This window comes from Acinonyx jubatus, chromosome D1, assembly GCF_027475565.1.
Source record: "Acinonyx jubatus isolate Ajub_Pintada_27869175 chromosome D1, VMU_Ajub_asm_v1.0, whole genome shotgun sequence".
NCBI classification, from domain to species: domain Eukaryota; kingdom Metazoa; phylum Chordata; class Mammalia; order Carnivora; family Felidae; genus Acinonyx; species Acinonyx jubatus.
Window position 1 is genome coordinate 11,431,271 of NC_069390.1, and position 14,271 is coordinate 11,445,541.

Sequence of the window (14,271 nt, forward strand, 5' to 3'; positions counted from 1 at the left end):
GATTTGAGGATCCTCTCTCCCAATAGAAATCACAGATTTACATTGCTTAAGGGACAACAAATGGAGTTCTCTCCTAATTTTCCTTGTAAATGTCAGCTAGTGGTACTCACTCCATGAGTGTACTACTTCATGGCTACGTTGAGCTCACTGTTGCACAAATGTGGCATACTCTTACACTGTTCTTTCCATCTGTAATACTGATTTCTTTTCTTGTTGTTTTTCTCTGTCTGTTCCCCTTGACAAGGTCTACTCACTGTAAAACATCTTTTGAAGCTCTCAGGTAAAGTGCCTACAACATTTCTTCATTAGAGCATCTTGGGGTATGGCTCTCGGAAAGTGACTATATTTAATCTTTCTGCAGCAATCTGAATCCTAGTACTGTCAGGTACACGGTGCATGTTCTGTGAGATATTTGCAGAATGAATAATTGAAAGTGAGCAATGGAAGTCATGAGTGAGCCTCAGCTTAAAGCAGTGTCACCTATAAGTCCTCAGCACACACTATACTATAGGACCAACCTCTTTGAGGACTCCATGATATCCATAGATGCCCTTTTGTTTTTGGCATTAAAGTGATCTCTTCCCATTTTGAGAAAGTGAAATTTAATGTCTACCTTTACATTTAGGTGCTATCTCATTCTCATAGAATTTAAATCCTTTCTGAATGCCCTAGTCGTTTTTTTAGTCTCCCCATGGCTGACTTCATTTCCTGATTCCTCAGTGTGTAGATCATAGGATTGAGCAAAGGGGAGATGACGGTGAAGGTGACAGAGATGGCAGTATCTGTGGGGAGGGCAGTGAAGGGCCGGGCGTAGACATAGATGCAGGGCACAAAGTGCAGGGTTACCACGGTGATGTGGGAGGTGCAGGTGGAGATGGCTTTCCTCCTTCCCTCCCCTGCGTGAGACCTCAGCATCATCAGGATGACTGTGTAAGATATGAGGAGAAAGAAGAAAATCAACCAACTGACCAGTCCATTATTGGAAATCATCAGGAGCTCCAGAGTGAAGGTGTCGGTGCAGGCGAGTTTGAGGACCTGGGGAACATCGCAGTAGAACGTGTCAAGAACATTGGGTCCACAGAAGGGGAGGGGCAGCAACAGAGAAATCTGCACGATGGAGTGGACAAAGCCCCCCACCCAGGAGGCCAGCACCAGGCTAGTACATCGTCCCTTACTCATGATAGTCATATAGTGAAGGGGTCTTGAGATGGCTACATAGCGATCAAAGGCCATCACAGAGAGAGAAAAAACATCTGCTCCTCCAAGAAGATGGAAGAAGAACATTTGGGTGACACAGCCATTGAAGGAAATGGTTTTTCTCTCTGATAGAAGATCAACTAGGACCTTGGGAGCAGTGATGGAGGAGAAGCAGATGTCAAGCACAGAGAGATTGCGGAGCAGGAAGTACATGGGGGTGTGAAGGTGAGACTCACAGGTCACAGTGACCATGATGAGGAGGTTTCCCAGCAGAGTTGTCATGTACACCAAAAACAAGAAGCCAAACAAGACCCAGCTCAGCTCTTGAGACTGAGTAATTCCCAGGAAAATAAATTCTTTCACTCTGGTGTAGTTTCCCTGATCCATTGGGTCACAGATCCTTTTTTCAAGTATATCTTTGGAAGAAATAACAGAGCAGTTAAAAAGTGTGTTATATAATCTCCTGTTTTCTTTTGTGGCACTTGAGTTTTGGTGTTTGCCTTAGGAAGAAGCTCTTGCAATGCATGAGCTGTGCCTGCAATTCAGCATGCCACCAGTAGGTGGAGGATTACCTGTGTTTTTGACTCCATCATCCAAGCAGATAGGTTTTATCACTGTGGTCACTGAAATACAGGTGACAGGTCTGTGAACTTATTCAATTGTACTTTTACCATATAATCTGAAACTGAAAATAATAATAAGTGTAAATTCGACTCTGTGAAGAATTTTGCTCACAAAAGATATTACAAGAATTAAAAGATAACCCACAAATGGGACCAGATGTTTACAGTATATATATCTGAAAAAATATTCATGTGCAGAATATATTAAAAAACTTCTACAAATCAGTCAAAGAAAAAGATGATGACTGAATCAGAAAATGGCAAAAGACACCAACCAAAACTGTACAAAATAGAACATCCAAATGCCAGTTCAATGTCATTAGTTATCAGGGAAATGTAAATTAAAATTACAGGAAGAAACTACTGCATACACACAAACATGGCTAAATTGAAGACGATGAGAAATACCACATGATGGTGAAGATGTATATCAACTGGAATGTACATACATACACTGCTGGAGGGTGTATGAAACTTGTGCAGTCAAATTGCTGTTGGGTTATAGCGGCTAATGCTGTGCATGTATCAGTTAGGATGGAAATATATACATAAGAACATCTATTCCACTCCTAGGAAATATAACATATGCTCATAGCGCTGTGTGTAATTGCTTCAAACTGGAGAATGACAAAAAATACCCATCATCAGTAGAAAAGATACACTGGGTCAAATCCACACAGTATTGTTCATCAGTGGGGATGAGCTACACTGTGTGTAATGGTATAAATGAACCTCATTATGTTTATAACGTTGAGCCAAATAACCCAGGCACAAAGGAACGTACACTCTCTTAGTTCGTCCATATAAAGGACAAAAATATACAAAGTTAAAGGAAACATGAGGGAGATTTCCGAGGTGCTGAAGATGTTCTGTTTCTCGATCAGGGTGATTGTTATAAAGGCGTTTTCAGCACGTGTGAAAATTCATTGAACCGTGCATTCACGGACATTTTTCTGTATGTATGTACGTTATACTTCCGTAAAATGTAAAAAATAATAAGCATATAGCGATTGTAACATTTTAATCTCATGTCTAAAGAATGAATTTCATTTCAAGTGAGAGTTGATGGATTACTCACTTTCATAATGGCTACTTTTATAGTTAAAAGGCAACCTGAGAGTTGCCTTCTTATATTCCTCTCACTTAGGGACTTATTTTATTTTTGGTAGAGAGAACACATGAGCAGGGGAGGGGGCAGAGAAAGAGGGAGACAGGAGCTGTCAGCGCAGAGCCTGATGCGGGGCTTGAACTCCCAAACCATGAGATCATGACTTGGGTTGAAGTTGGATGCTTAACCGGCTGAGCCACCCAGGCACCCATCACTCAGGGACTTCAGATCATCCCAAATCCTTGTGTTATGCAGGATGCCCGCTTGTTCTTTCTCTGACTCTGGTTTTTAATTTTTGGATTTCTTTTTTTGTTTTGCTCTTCTAATCGTAGGAAAAAAAATCCTTAAGTGACCACTGCTCTTCATGGTAATATACTTTTTGCTCACACAAAAAAATAAGATAAAGAGCTCCCTCCTCATTCCAATATCATTTGTTCAGATTCATCTCAGTCTCCCTGTGTTGGAGGTTTATGTAACGACATGGAGTAACAAGAATAGATGTTTAGAATAATGATTGTGGTAGATTTCAGGACTCCAGGATCCCAGAATTAAGAATCCCCTGCACTATTACGTACCATGGCTAGAAGGTGGAGAAATCATTCCAAAAGGAGTCTGATCAACTTGGAGTGTAGAAAGGATGACAGCCACCCACTCCAGAATCTTGCTTTTGAATCCTCGAATAAGTTAACAGGTTGCAGATCTTCTGTTCAGGAAACCACTGTGACAATGTATGTATGATGCACATGTATGTGCTTATATATATTTACGTAAAAGGGGAATTATTATGAAAAATTGGCTTGCACTATTATGGAGGGTGAGAAGTCCCACAATTTGCTGTCTGTAAGCTACACATGCAGGAAAGCTGTTTGTGTAATTCAGTCCTAGTCTGATGGCCTGAGAACCAGGGAACCAGTGGTATAAATGATGAGATGAAATGACATGTTCCAACTCAAGCAGTGAGGCAGGAGAGAGGGGGCAAGTTTCTCCTTTCTCTAACTTCTGTTAAACCGTTCAGGCCACCAAAGGACTGAATGACATCTGCCTTAGTTGGGAAGGGCAATTCATCTGCTCTACTGAGTCCATCAATTCAAAACTTAACCTCATCAGGGGCACCTGAGTGGCTCAGTTGGTTAAGCATCCGACTTCGGCTCAGGTCATGATCTCATGGTTCAATGGTTCAAGCCCCACATTGGGCTCTGTGCTGACAGCTTGGAGTCTGGAGCCTGCTTCGGATTCTGTGTCTCCCTCTCCCTCTCTGTCCCTCCCCCGTTCATGCTCTGTGTGTCTCTCAAAAATAAATAAAACGTTAAAAAAATTAAAAAAAAATTAACCTCATCTGGAAACACTCTCACAGACACACCCAGAAATAATGTTTAATCTGGGCACCCTGTGGCCCGTCAAGTTGATACATAAAATTAACCATTATGAGGATGTTGAGATGATCTTTTAGAGGGAAAGGTAATTCAAAAATCTGTCCTTCCTTCCTTTTTTTTCTTTTAATTTACTTATTATTTACTTATTTTGAGAGAGAGAGAGAGAGAGAAAGAGTGCAAGTGGGAGAGGGGCAGAGAGAGGGAGAGAGAGAATTCCAAGCATGTTCTGTGCTGTCAGCACACAGCCCGATGCGGGGCTCCATCCCATGAGCCGAACTGTGAGATCATGACCTGAGCCGAAATCAAGAGTCAAAAGCTTATCCATGGAGCCACCCAGGTGCCCCTATTGGTCCTTTCTTTAAGAAGTTTATGGGGCACCTGGGTGCCTCATTTGGTTAAGTGTCCGACTCTTGATTTTGGCTCAGGTCACAATCTCACGGTCTATGAGATCAAGCCCCAAGTTGGGCTCTGTGCTGACAGCACGGAGCCTGCTTGGAATTCTCTCTCTCCCTCTCTTTTGTCCCCACCACACCTCCCATCACCTCCCTCTCAAAATAAATAAATAAACATTACAAAAAGAAGTTTACCGTTAGAACAGTAAGAGTGTTGTAGCTTGTGGAATCAGTGGAAAGAAAAGTGGGGGTGTACAAAATCATGGGGGACATACACAAAAACCATTTCCATTTAGGTACGTAATGTTTGTAAACCCTGTCTGGGACTTCTACTGGACAGTATCATCCCATACTCGCATTTGGGATACACGTGCGAGGATCATCTGGAACACTTACGCAATTTAGGTTTTATCACTTCCTAGCTGGTGTGACCTTTGGCAAGTTACTAATAGTACCAAACTCATGAGATTCACAGGGCATGGCTTAGACATAGTTTTCGGCCTACACCATTATAATTTATCTGTACCATGATGATAAATGAGACCTACCTCATACACAGGATCCTTCTAAGGAGGAGGTGAGGTTGTATGTCTGTCTTGGAAACTGAAAGGTACTGAGGAAACTGATTCTGCCAGTGATGACTCAGTGTCATCAGCCTCAGGTGAGTGCTTCTGCCTTATACCTGCCGGGTCCATCTGTGGGGGCTTGTCTGAGAGTGGCTCATCTTGCTATTTTTTTTTAAGTTTATTTATTTTTGACACAGAGAGAGAGCGAGCGTGAGCTAGGGAGGGGCAGAGAGAGAGGGAGACACAGAATCTGAAGCAGGCTCCAGGCTGTCAGCACAGAGCTTGATGCGGGGCTTGAACTCACGAACCATGAGATCATGACCTGGGCCGAAGTCGGATGCTTAACCCACTGAGCCACCCAGGGGTGCGGCTCATCTTGCTATTGACCCCTATGGTTCAAAGCTCTCTTCCCAACATTTTGGGGTAAATGAAAAATGCAATCTCTCCTTTAGCAATAGTTTTCTTTTCTGCTTAGGGATTTGAGCTAAGCATATGTCCAAAAAAAAATTCAGAGTATTGTATCACATATCTGCTTATAAACACCAATAAATTTATTTTTGTATGCAGTCATAAATATAGGTATAGTCATAAAAAGTCTTTAGATAGAAAATGAACTATAGGGGCGCCTGGGTGGCTTAGTCAGTTGAGCATCCGACTCTTGATTTTGGCTCAGGTCATGATCCCAGGGTCTTGAGATCCAGGTCTGTGTTGGGCTCTGTGCTGAGCATGGAGCCTTTTTGGGATTCTCTCTCTCCCTCTGCCCCTCTCCCCCACTCGCGTGCTCTCTCTCTCTCTCTCCCAAATTAAAAAAGAAAGAAAGAAAATGAACTATAATCCTCAGTTCGAAAGGCAGTCATCAGGCTATCAGGCCCGGCAGGCAGGGGAGGGTGGTAGTGGTGGTGGAGAGGGTCCATGCAACTTTCAAAGTCTCAGCCTTATGCAAATATGGGCAGGATAATGGAGCTCTGCTCTGCTAATTTTTTTCCTGCTTTTAGTGAACATTTGTGGAGTGTTTCTTATTTGCTATACCAACTGTTTCACTTTATCTCTTCCAAAACCTGTAATATCCAGATGAAATAGTTATTATTTTGATTTTGTTGATGAGGACACTGAGGCGCAGAAAGATTAAGTAACTTGCTCAAGGTCTCACAGCTGGCAGAGCCTTGTCTCAAACTAAGATTTGTCTTATTGCAAAGACAGATGCTCTTAACTACTGCACCTGTACTTCTTCCCAGTGTTGATCAGCCCGTCCCAGAAAACGATGCAGAGAAAAAATAATCTTTTCCTATCAAGGGAAAGTAGTATGCGAGTGTTAGGAGATTGCACATCCTCTCCTATGAGAGGATGTCAGAGTGACTGAACAAAAAAAGAAAAGCAGAGTTCGAAAGAACAGACTTTGCAGTCTTCAGAGGTACCTTCACCAAGGTACTACACGCAGTGCTCCAGTGCAGGGCTCAGAAATGAGATCTGAGTAGCATTACTTTAAATATAAACTCCTCTTGGATATAATGGATCTGCTGGGCTCCTATGGATGCTATCTTTTTACAAAGAGTGGGAAAGCTACTTTGAAAGTATATTGTGCATATTGCATCAAGACACATGCATTATAGTGAGTGTGAGGGGGAAATGGACAAAGAAATACAATCTTATGTGTCTTTGCAAGGTCAAAATACAGATCATAAGAATTTCTTAAAAATCACTCCCAAGGTGGGGCACCTGGGTGGCTTTGCTGGTGAAGCATCTGACTTCGGCTCAGGTCATGATCTCATAGTTCGTGAGTTTGAGCCCTGCATTGGGCTCTGTGCTGACAGCTTGGATCCTGCAGCCTGCTTCAGATTTTGTGTCTCCATCTCTCTCTCTGCCCCTCTCTCACTCATGCTCTTCCTCTCTCTCAAAAATAAATAAACATTAAAAAGAAATCACCCCCAAGGAGACCTCATCCTTTGGAAACAAGCTTGTCAAGCTTGGACAGAGCCTACAGCCTGAGGGCTACCCTCACATCCCAGCTTCCCACTGAGCAAATGCTGCACATTCTCTACATGGAATGGAATTTCTCATGTCACAGTTTTCTCTTTCCCAATATTGAAAGGCCTCTATCCTTAATTGAATCCCTAAAAATTTTAGGAGCATGATTCATGCTCATCAGCACATAAAGGCACAGATAAACAAGCTAACCATTAAAACACCTTACTCAAAGCCCCCATACTTCCATTCCCAGACAAGAAACATATACTAAATTCAGGAATTGTTGTCTTGGTGTATTTTTCCAAGGCAGTCACCCTCCTGAGAGCTGGGATATTAGCACCATCTCACTTTCAAAACACTTTGAATCTCGACATCTCACCAAGTAGAATATATCACATCCCTGAAGCCAACTGACCTTCTTGTATTCTGTAATCCTTACTTCCCCTTTTGTGAAAAACCACCACTTTTATTTGCTTGATTTGAGTTATGGTTTCAATAGAAACATTCTATACAATTGTGGCATTTCTGAAAAATCAACACTAACAGCTTTCCAGTTTCAGAAGATTCACACATACCAATACTATCCAACTTCAGTCTCCAAATGGGAAATTGATCTTCTTATGAAGCTCCGGCTGCATCTGACAGGAAGTACGTTCTGGGGAAATACTGTGTTTAATGGAAAGCCAACCTCAAGGTTAGTGATTTTGTTTCTTTCTGTAGGTGGGAAAAGGAAGCTTCAGGGAATCACATCCAACTGACTCCTCCACTTTGCCCTATAGTGCCTCGGCCATCTCAATTAGTCCCTCAGCCACAAGCCAAATATAGGAATGAGCAAAGGGAATACTGTTGGGTATGTGCAGGGAAGCTGAGTGGCCAATTCAGCGGAGTTCCTATGGGACTCCCTCATCTCCTCTCTGCCCCATCTCACACATAATGCAGAGGTCCCAATGCACATTCAGGACACAAGCTTTTCTCTGGAGGAAGTATATGAGACAGTGCATTATCCCCCTTGGCTCAAGAAGAAAAGTTGTGTTCAACAACACCATCCCCATATAGAACTGTGCAGTCTTCCTCCTGACCAAAATCGATTTGCTTGCAATCAGCTGGGAAATGAAACTTAAGTAAAAGAGTACCAATGGAAAAAATTAAAGCTCTGTGGCTACTGATAGGGCAGCTCTCAGAGAGTGGACAGTGTAGATTTATCTGTGCAATTTCTGTTTAATGCAATAGGTACATTGTCCCTCTGCAATTACCTTAATCTACTACATCTCTGAAATCCACAGTTCACTTAGGACCTAGGAGCGTAGCACAGTGACAGTTCTTGATATTCATCAATTTAATTATTTTGGAGTTATTTTATGTTATTGGGTTCACAGGTACCCAGAGATGTTTATCATTAAAACGTTTGATTCAGGGAGTGATGCAGGAAAGGGTAATTCGAAAGCTCTACGTATACCCAGAGTCTGTTAAATTTCCTATGGCTGTTAACAGCAGAACTGCAAAAATAATAAAAGCTTATTTAAATGGAAAAAATGCAGCCCATCCATGTTGTGATTTTATGTCATCCATATAAATGATGTATGTTTGTGTAATCAGATGTATTGCTTTTCCTTTCCCCTGAATTATTGATCAGGTTATGTTGTATGTTTATTTAGAGATGGTTGAGGAAGTGTCAGGAGCCATGGTGTGGAAGAGGTTTCTGGGTTCTCGACCTTTGGGATTATGCTCCAGTGATACAATGATTCACACCCCATATATCTTCGGTGCCATCCAGTTCTGACATAGCAGTAAAAATATGAGATACGAAGGAAAGGATAGGACATATTTGCATGAAATGGACCATAAAGTGGCTTGTGGTGTGCATTTTTTATAGGCAATTTCATAAAGAAAAGCCTAAGGACTCGAGACCAAAGCTATACAAGTAATGTAGCAGGACTCTATGAATGGTGACTTAAGTGTGAATTATTCTTAGAATTTTCATGCTAGAGGAAGTAGGTTAATACTGTAAAAAGTTGGAATTGATTGATCAAGTGACAGGAATGGCAAATGATTGAGCCAGTCAGTTGATGAATGATTATGAGGCCAGGCCAGATCCAATGACAGATATAACTGAAGTTCATCCCCAATACTCACTACCCTTTGGCTAACTTTACTTGGGCTCTCTTCTAGCCTACTGAGTGTGTCTGACTTTTTTGTCTGACCCTTTATATCACCTTCACAGCTAGGGTTTATCTTTGACTCATTATTCTTTTGGTATGAAACTCTCCTGTGCTGTATCTCATCAGCTATAGGATGTCTCTTTGATGTGAATGAATAGCAAGCAAATCTATTGTCATGTTTTAATGACAGAACACTAGAAATTTTAAGATGATAGATGCTTTGAATTCAGTGTACATTACTTTGCTTTTTATCCCATCAGGTTTTTTTCCTTGATAATGAGGAATACGGGCCATATTGGAGAAGAGTACAATAGGCTCATGGGGGACCGAATGTGTGTTAGGCAGAGCAGTAAGGGTGATATTGAAAATGACATTTGTCTTGCACTGAACATTTACTATCTGCTGGGCATTGTGTGTTTCACATATACCATTTCCTTTTAACTATATCAATGACTCCATGAAATGGACATTATAAATATCTTTGCATAAATGAACTATAACCTGAAGAGAGATAAAATAACTTGCTCAAGGTCACACAGCTGGGAGATGGCAGAGATAGGATCTGGATCCAGGTCACAAGGCTTTACTTTTTTACTTTGTCTTTCCCATGCTCTCCCAGATAAAACACTAGCCTATACCACATTTTCCCAAACATCAACAGATTGAAAAACAGACTGATTAGAATTTTACTTTCTTGAACACCTCCTCTCTTCCTCTTTGGTGGGAAGAATGTAAATCCTGAATAGTGAAGCCAATGAGACTGGAATTGGTTCTTAAATAATGAGAATGGGTTGCTCTTCGTATAGGATTCCTGAGGTTCTGCTTTTGTCTAAACTTAACATGAGAATGTGCATCTGGCTTGTCTGGCTCTGCATGTGATAAATCCTTTTAGGCCCAAGTTTCTTCATTCCTGATAGGAATCCAGTAGGACAACCATTACGTACTACTTGAGGTTCTCAGTGGTCACATCTCCATATGGAGTTTAAGGTGAGAAAATTCCCTAATCTGTGATAGGACATATGCACCCATATATGTGTACTACAGGGGCACAGATCATAAGATCTTTCTTAGAACAGGATTGCAGTTTGGTGTAGACAGTTCTGGTAATGTAACACATTGCCTTCTTATGGCAGAAGGACAATAGATTAGGTATCTGAAGACTTTTCTCTGCAATTCACTTGATATAAGATTTTGAGCAAATCACTCATACCTAGACTTCTATTAACTTGCCTGTTGAAAAAGGTGTTAGATTCAATCTATGTCTTTACCTGCCATATAGTTGTCCTTGAATAGAAACACATCAATCAGCTCAGTCCTATAATACTAGTTATCTGCATGCTCACCAGAAACTTAAGTTATCAGTACCCTATTAAATAGGAAAATAAATTGCTATCTAGTAAGTATAGTTGGTTTATTGACAATGTATTTGGGTATATGGAAAAAATAATGAAAGGAGTCCTTGGTGATGAAGAGGTTGAAGATACTTATACTATTCCATTACAAAAGGCATGAGTCTTCTCCTCAGTCTCCTCATGGTTGTATTGCAAAAACAACATGTACCTCTCTGGCTAACAATTTGATTTCTTTTGTAACATGAAACCCAGATTTTGTCATTATTATTGCATGCTGAGCAGAATCTTTGAAAGTCCTCTGGGTCTTAGAAGAAATCTAAAAGTTAATCAGAAATCCTTGAATAAATAGCAGTTTATTTCATGGACAAATGTTTTCAAGGGTGCTGAGAAGGAGTGAGCTACCTGTCTATTCCCTGTCAGAAGGCATGAGTCTTCTCTTCAGTCTCCTCATGGCTGACTTCATCTCCTGGTTCCTCAGCGTGTAGATCAAGGGGTTCAGCAGCGGGGAGATGACAGTGAAGGTGACAGAGATGGCTTTATCTGTGGGGAGGGCAGTGAAGGGCCGGGCATAGACGTAGATGCAGGGCACAAAGTGCAGGGTCACCACAGTGATGTGGGAGGTGCAGGTGGAGATGGCTTTCCTCCTTCCCTCCCCTCCCTGAGACCTTAGCATTGTCAAGATGACTGTGTAGGATGCAAGCAGGAAAATAAACCACAGGGTAGTGACTAAGCCATTGTTGGAAATCATCAGGAGTTCAAGTACAAAGGTGTCTGTACAGGCGAGTTTGAGGACCTGGGGGACGTCGCAGTAGAAGCCATCAACAACATTGGGTCCACAGAAGGGGAGGGGCAGCAACAGGGAAATCTGCACAATGGAGTGGACAAAGCCCCCCACCCAGGAGGCCACGATGAGGGCAGTGCATCGCCCCCTGCTCATGATGGTCACGTAGTGCAGGGGCTTGGAGATGGCCATGTAGCGGTCGAAGGCCATGACAGAGAGAGAAAAAATGTCTGCCCCCCCAAGGAGGTGGAAGAAGAAGATCTGAGTGATGCAACCATTGAAGGAGATGGTCTTCGTCCTTGACAGGAGGTCTACGAGGACCTTGGGAGCGGTGATGGAGAAGAAGCAGATGTCCAAGACGGAGAGATTGCAGAGCAGGAAGTACATGGGCGTGTGAAGGCGGGACTCGCAGGTCACAGTGACCATGATGAGGAGGTTTCCCAGAAGAGATGTCATGTATACCAAGCACAAAGAAAGAAATAGGACCAAACTCAGGTTTTGGGACTGAGTAAGTCCCATAAATATAAATTCTTTTACCCTTGTGCTATTTCCCAACTCCATTGAATCATGTTTCTTCTTCTTCGTGCAGCTTGGGAAAAATGAAAAGTATTATCACAGAAAGTGTTCACTCTCCCTTAACATATCAGGTTTAAAGAGTTAGGTATTAGGACTGAAAACTAGGGAGCTGCTGTTAACACATGAAGGGCTGTTCTGAAATTACTGCTAGTGTGTGGGAAATGACATCTGATTAATACAAGCATGCATATAATTATTCTTCTGTAAATTATAAATATTTTAGATGTGACATAAAAATAAGTATAGAAGTTCTACATGTTCAAGATAAACAGGTAGATGTGAAATATTCAGGAAGGGACTCTTGGAGCATGAGGGATAAAAAAATGGAGTCAATTTGGTGTGTGGGAAAGACAATGTGTTCAGTTTCTTTTCCAGATTGCATGCTCCACGTAAATGTTTAAAAAAAATTTTTTTTAATTTTAGAGAGAGAGAGAGCACATGAGCAGGGGAGAGGGGCAGAGGGAGAGAGAGAGAGGGAGAGAATTCCCAAGCAGGCTCCATGCTCAGCACAGAACCCAACATGGGGCTCCATCCCATGACTCTGGGATCATGACCTGAGCCAAAATCAAGAGTTGGAGGCTCAACCGACTGCCCCTGCATGTTCCATTTAAATGATTTAAGAACCACTATCTGCAAAATGGTTCTCTTTGGACTGAACTCCACAGAAACACTCCTCCCTTATTTATTTATTTTTTTATCTTATTTTTTTATTTTATTTTTTATTTTTTAAATGCTTTTATTTATTTTTGAGACAGAGAGAGACAGAGCATGAGCAGGGAAGGGGCAGAGAGAGAGGGAGACACAGAATCTGAAGCAGGCTCCAGGCTCTGAGCTGTCAGCACAGAGCCTGATGTAGGGCTTGAACTCACAGACTTGCTTGAACTCACAGACTGTGAGATCATGACCTGAGCTGAAGTCAGAGGCTTAACCGACTGAGCCACCCAGGCGCCACTCTCCCTTTTTTAAATCAAATTTAGGTGCGCCTGGGTGGCTCAGTCAGTTGATCACTGACTCTTGATTTTGGCTCAGTCATGATCTCACGGTTCATGGGTTCAAGCTCCAAGTTGGGCTCTGCACTGACAGCATGGAGCCTGATTGGGATTCTCTCTCTCCCTTTCTCTTTGCCCCTCCCATGCTCTCTTTCTCTCTCTCAACCTCTGTCTCAAAATAAATAAACTTAAAAAAATAAATTGCAAATTTAATTATATGAAAAATAAAAAAAAATTAAGGTCATGAAGTTCTTCTCAGTGGTCTATTCTCACTTAACAAGTGAGAATCTTTACTTCTACCTTTATTTTACACTACTTTAGGTACCAAAATCCATGTGTGATGAATAGCTCCTCAGCTATGGAAATGAAGGTGTAACTCAGAGTTTCTCTTCTGACCATTGTTCTACTTTGTTTCTTAAAAATTATTATTATTTTTTTTATAGAGCTATCATTGATATACAATAGGCTCATGTATTTGAAGTGTATACTTTGATGTTTGGACATAACCATATACACAAGGAAATCACTATATTTAAGATAGTTACCATATCTGTCACTCCAAAAGTGTTCTTGTTATATGACCCTCTGTTATATGTCCTCTTTGCCCCTCTTTCTTCAGGCAGCCACTGATCTGCTCTCTGTCAGTATATATTAGTTTGTATTTTCTAGAATTTTCTATACATTGAATCCTATAACATAGACTGGTTTCTTTTTCCACTCATAAAATTTATCCATAAGTTTGTGTGTGCCAATTTTTTTTTTTCCATTTAGTTGTATGGATATACCACAGTGTGTTTATCCATTCACTTGATGAACAATTTGGGTTGTTTCTGGTTTTTCGGCTATTACATATTAAAGCTGCTATAAATAATCATGTACAGGTCTTTGTGTTGACATATGTTTTCACTTCTCTTGGGTAAGTACCTAGGAGTATAATGTTTGTAACTTTTAAAATTCAATAATAAGAAAACCATGGGGCGCCTGGGTGGTGCAGTCGGTTAAGCGTCCGACTTCAGCCAGGTCACGATCTCGCGGTCCGTGAGTTCGAGCCCCGCGTCAGGCTCTGGGCTGATGGCTCAGAGCCTGGAGCCTGTTTCCGATTCTGTGTCTCCCTCTCTCTCTGCCCCTTCCCCGTTCATGCTCTGTCTCTCTCTGTCCCATAAATAAACGTTGAAAAAAAATTAAAAAAA

The 14,271-nt window shown here is 41.6% G+C and overlaps 2 protein-coding genes across 3 annotated transcripts; both read right to left on the reverse strand.

Moving 5' to 3' along the window:
• Positions 1-648: 648 nt before the first annotated feature.
• Positions 649-1,635, reverse strand: LOC106977922 (olfactory receptor 4D9). Its single transcript, XM_015075497.2, has one exon. It carries the CDS (start codon positions 1,582-1,584, stop codon positions 649-651), a length of 936 nt encoding a protein of 311 aa, XP_014930983.1. The 5' UTR covers positions 1,585-1,635.
• A 6,385-nt stretch (positions 1,636-8,020) lies between these two features.
• On the reverse strand, positions 8,021-12,077 carry LOC113597202 (olfactory receptor 4D11). 2 transcript variants are annotated; one of them, XM_053202604.1, is made up of 2 exons: positions 11,178-12,077; positions 8,021-8,038 (listed from the first exon to the last, which is right to left on the reverse strand). In XM_053202604.1, exons 1-2 carry the CDS (start codon positions 12,075-12,077, stop codon positions 8,021-8,023), a joined length of 918 nt encoding a protein of 305 aa, XP_053058579.1. The 2 variants fall into 2 exon arrangements, with proteins under 2 accessions (XP_053058579.1, XP_026908756.1); XM_027052955.2 differs by lacking the exon at positions 8,021-8,038 and having other exon boundaries at positions 11,130-12,077.
• Positions 12,078-14,271: the final 2,194 nt, after the last annotated feature.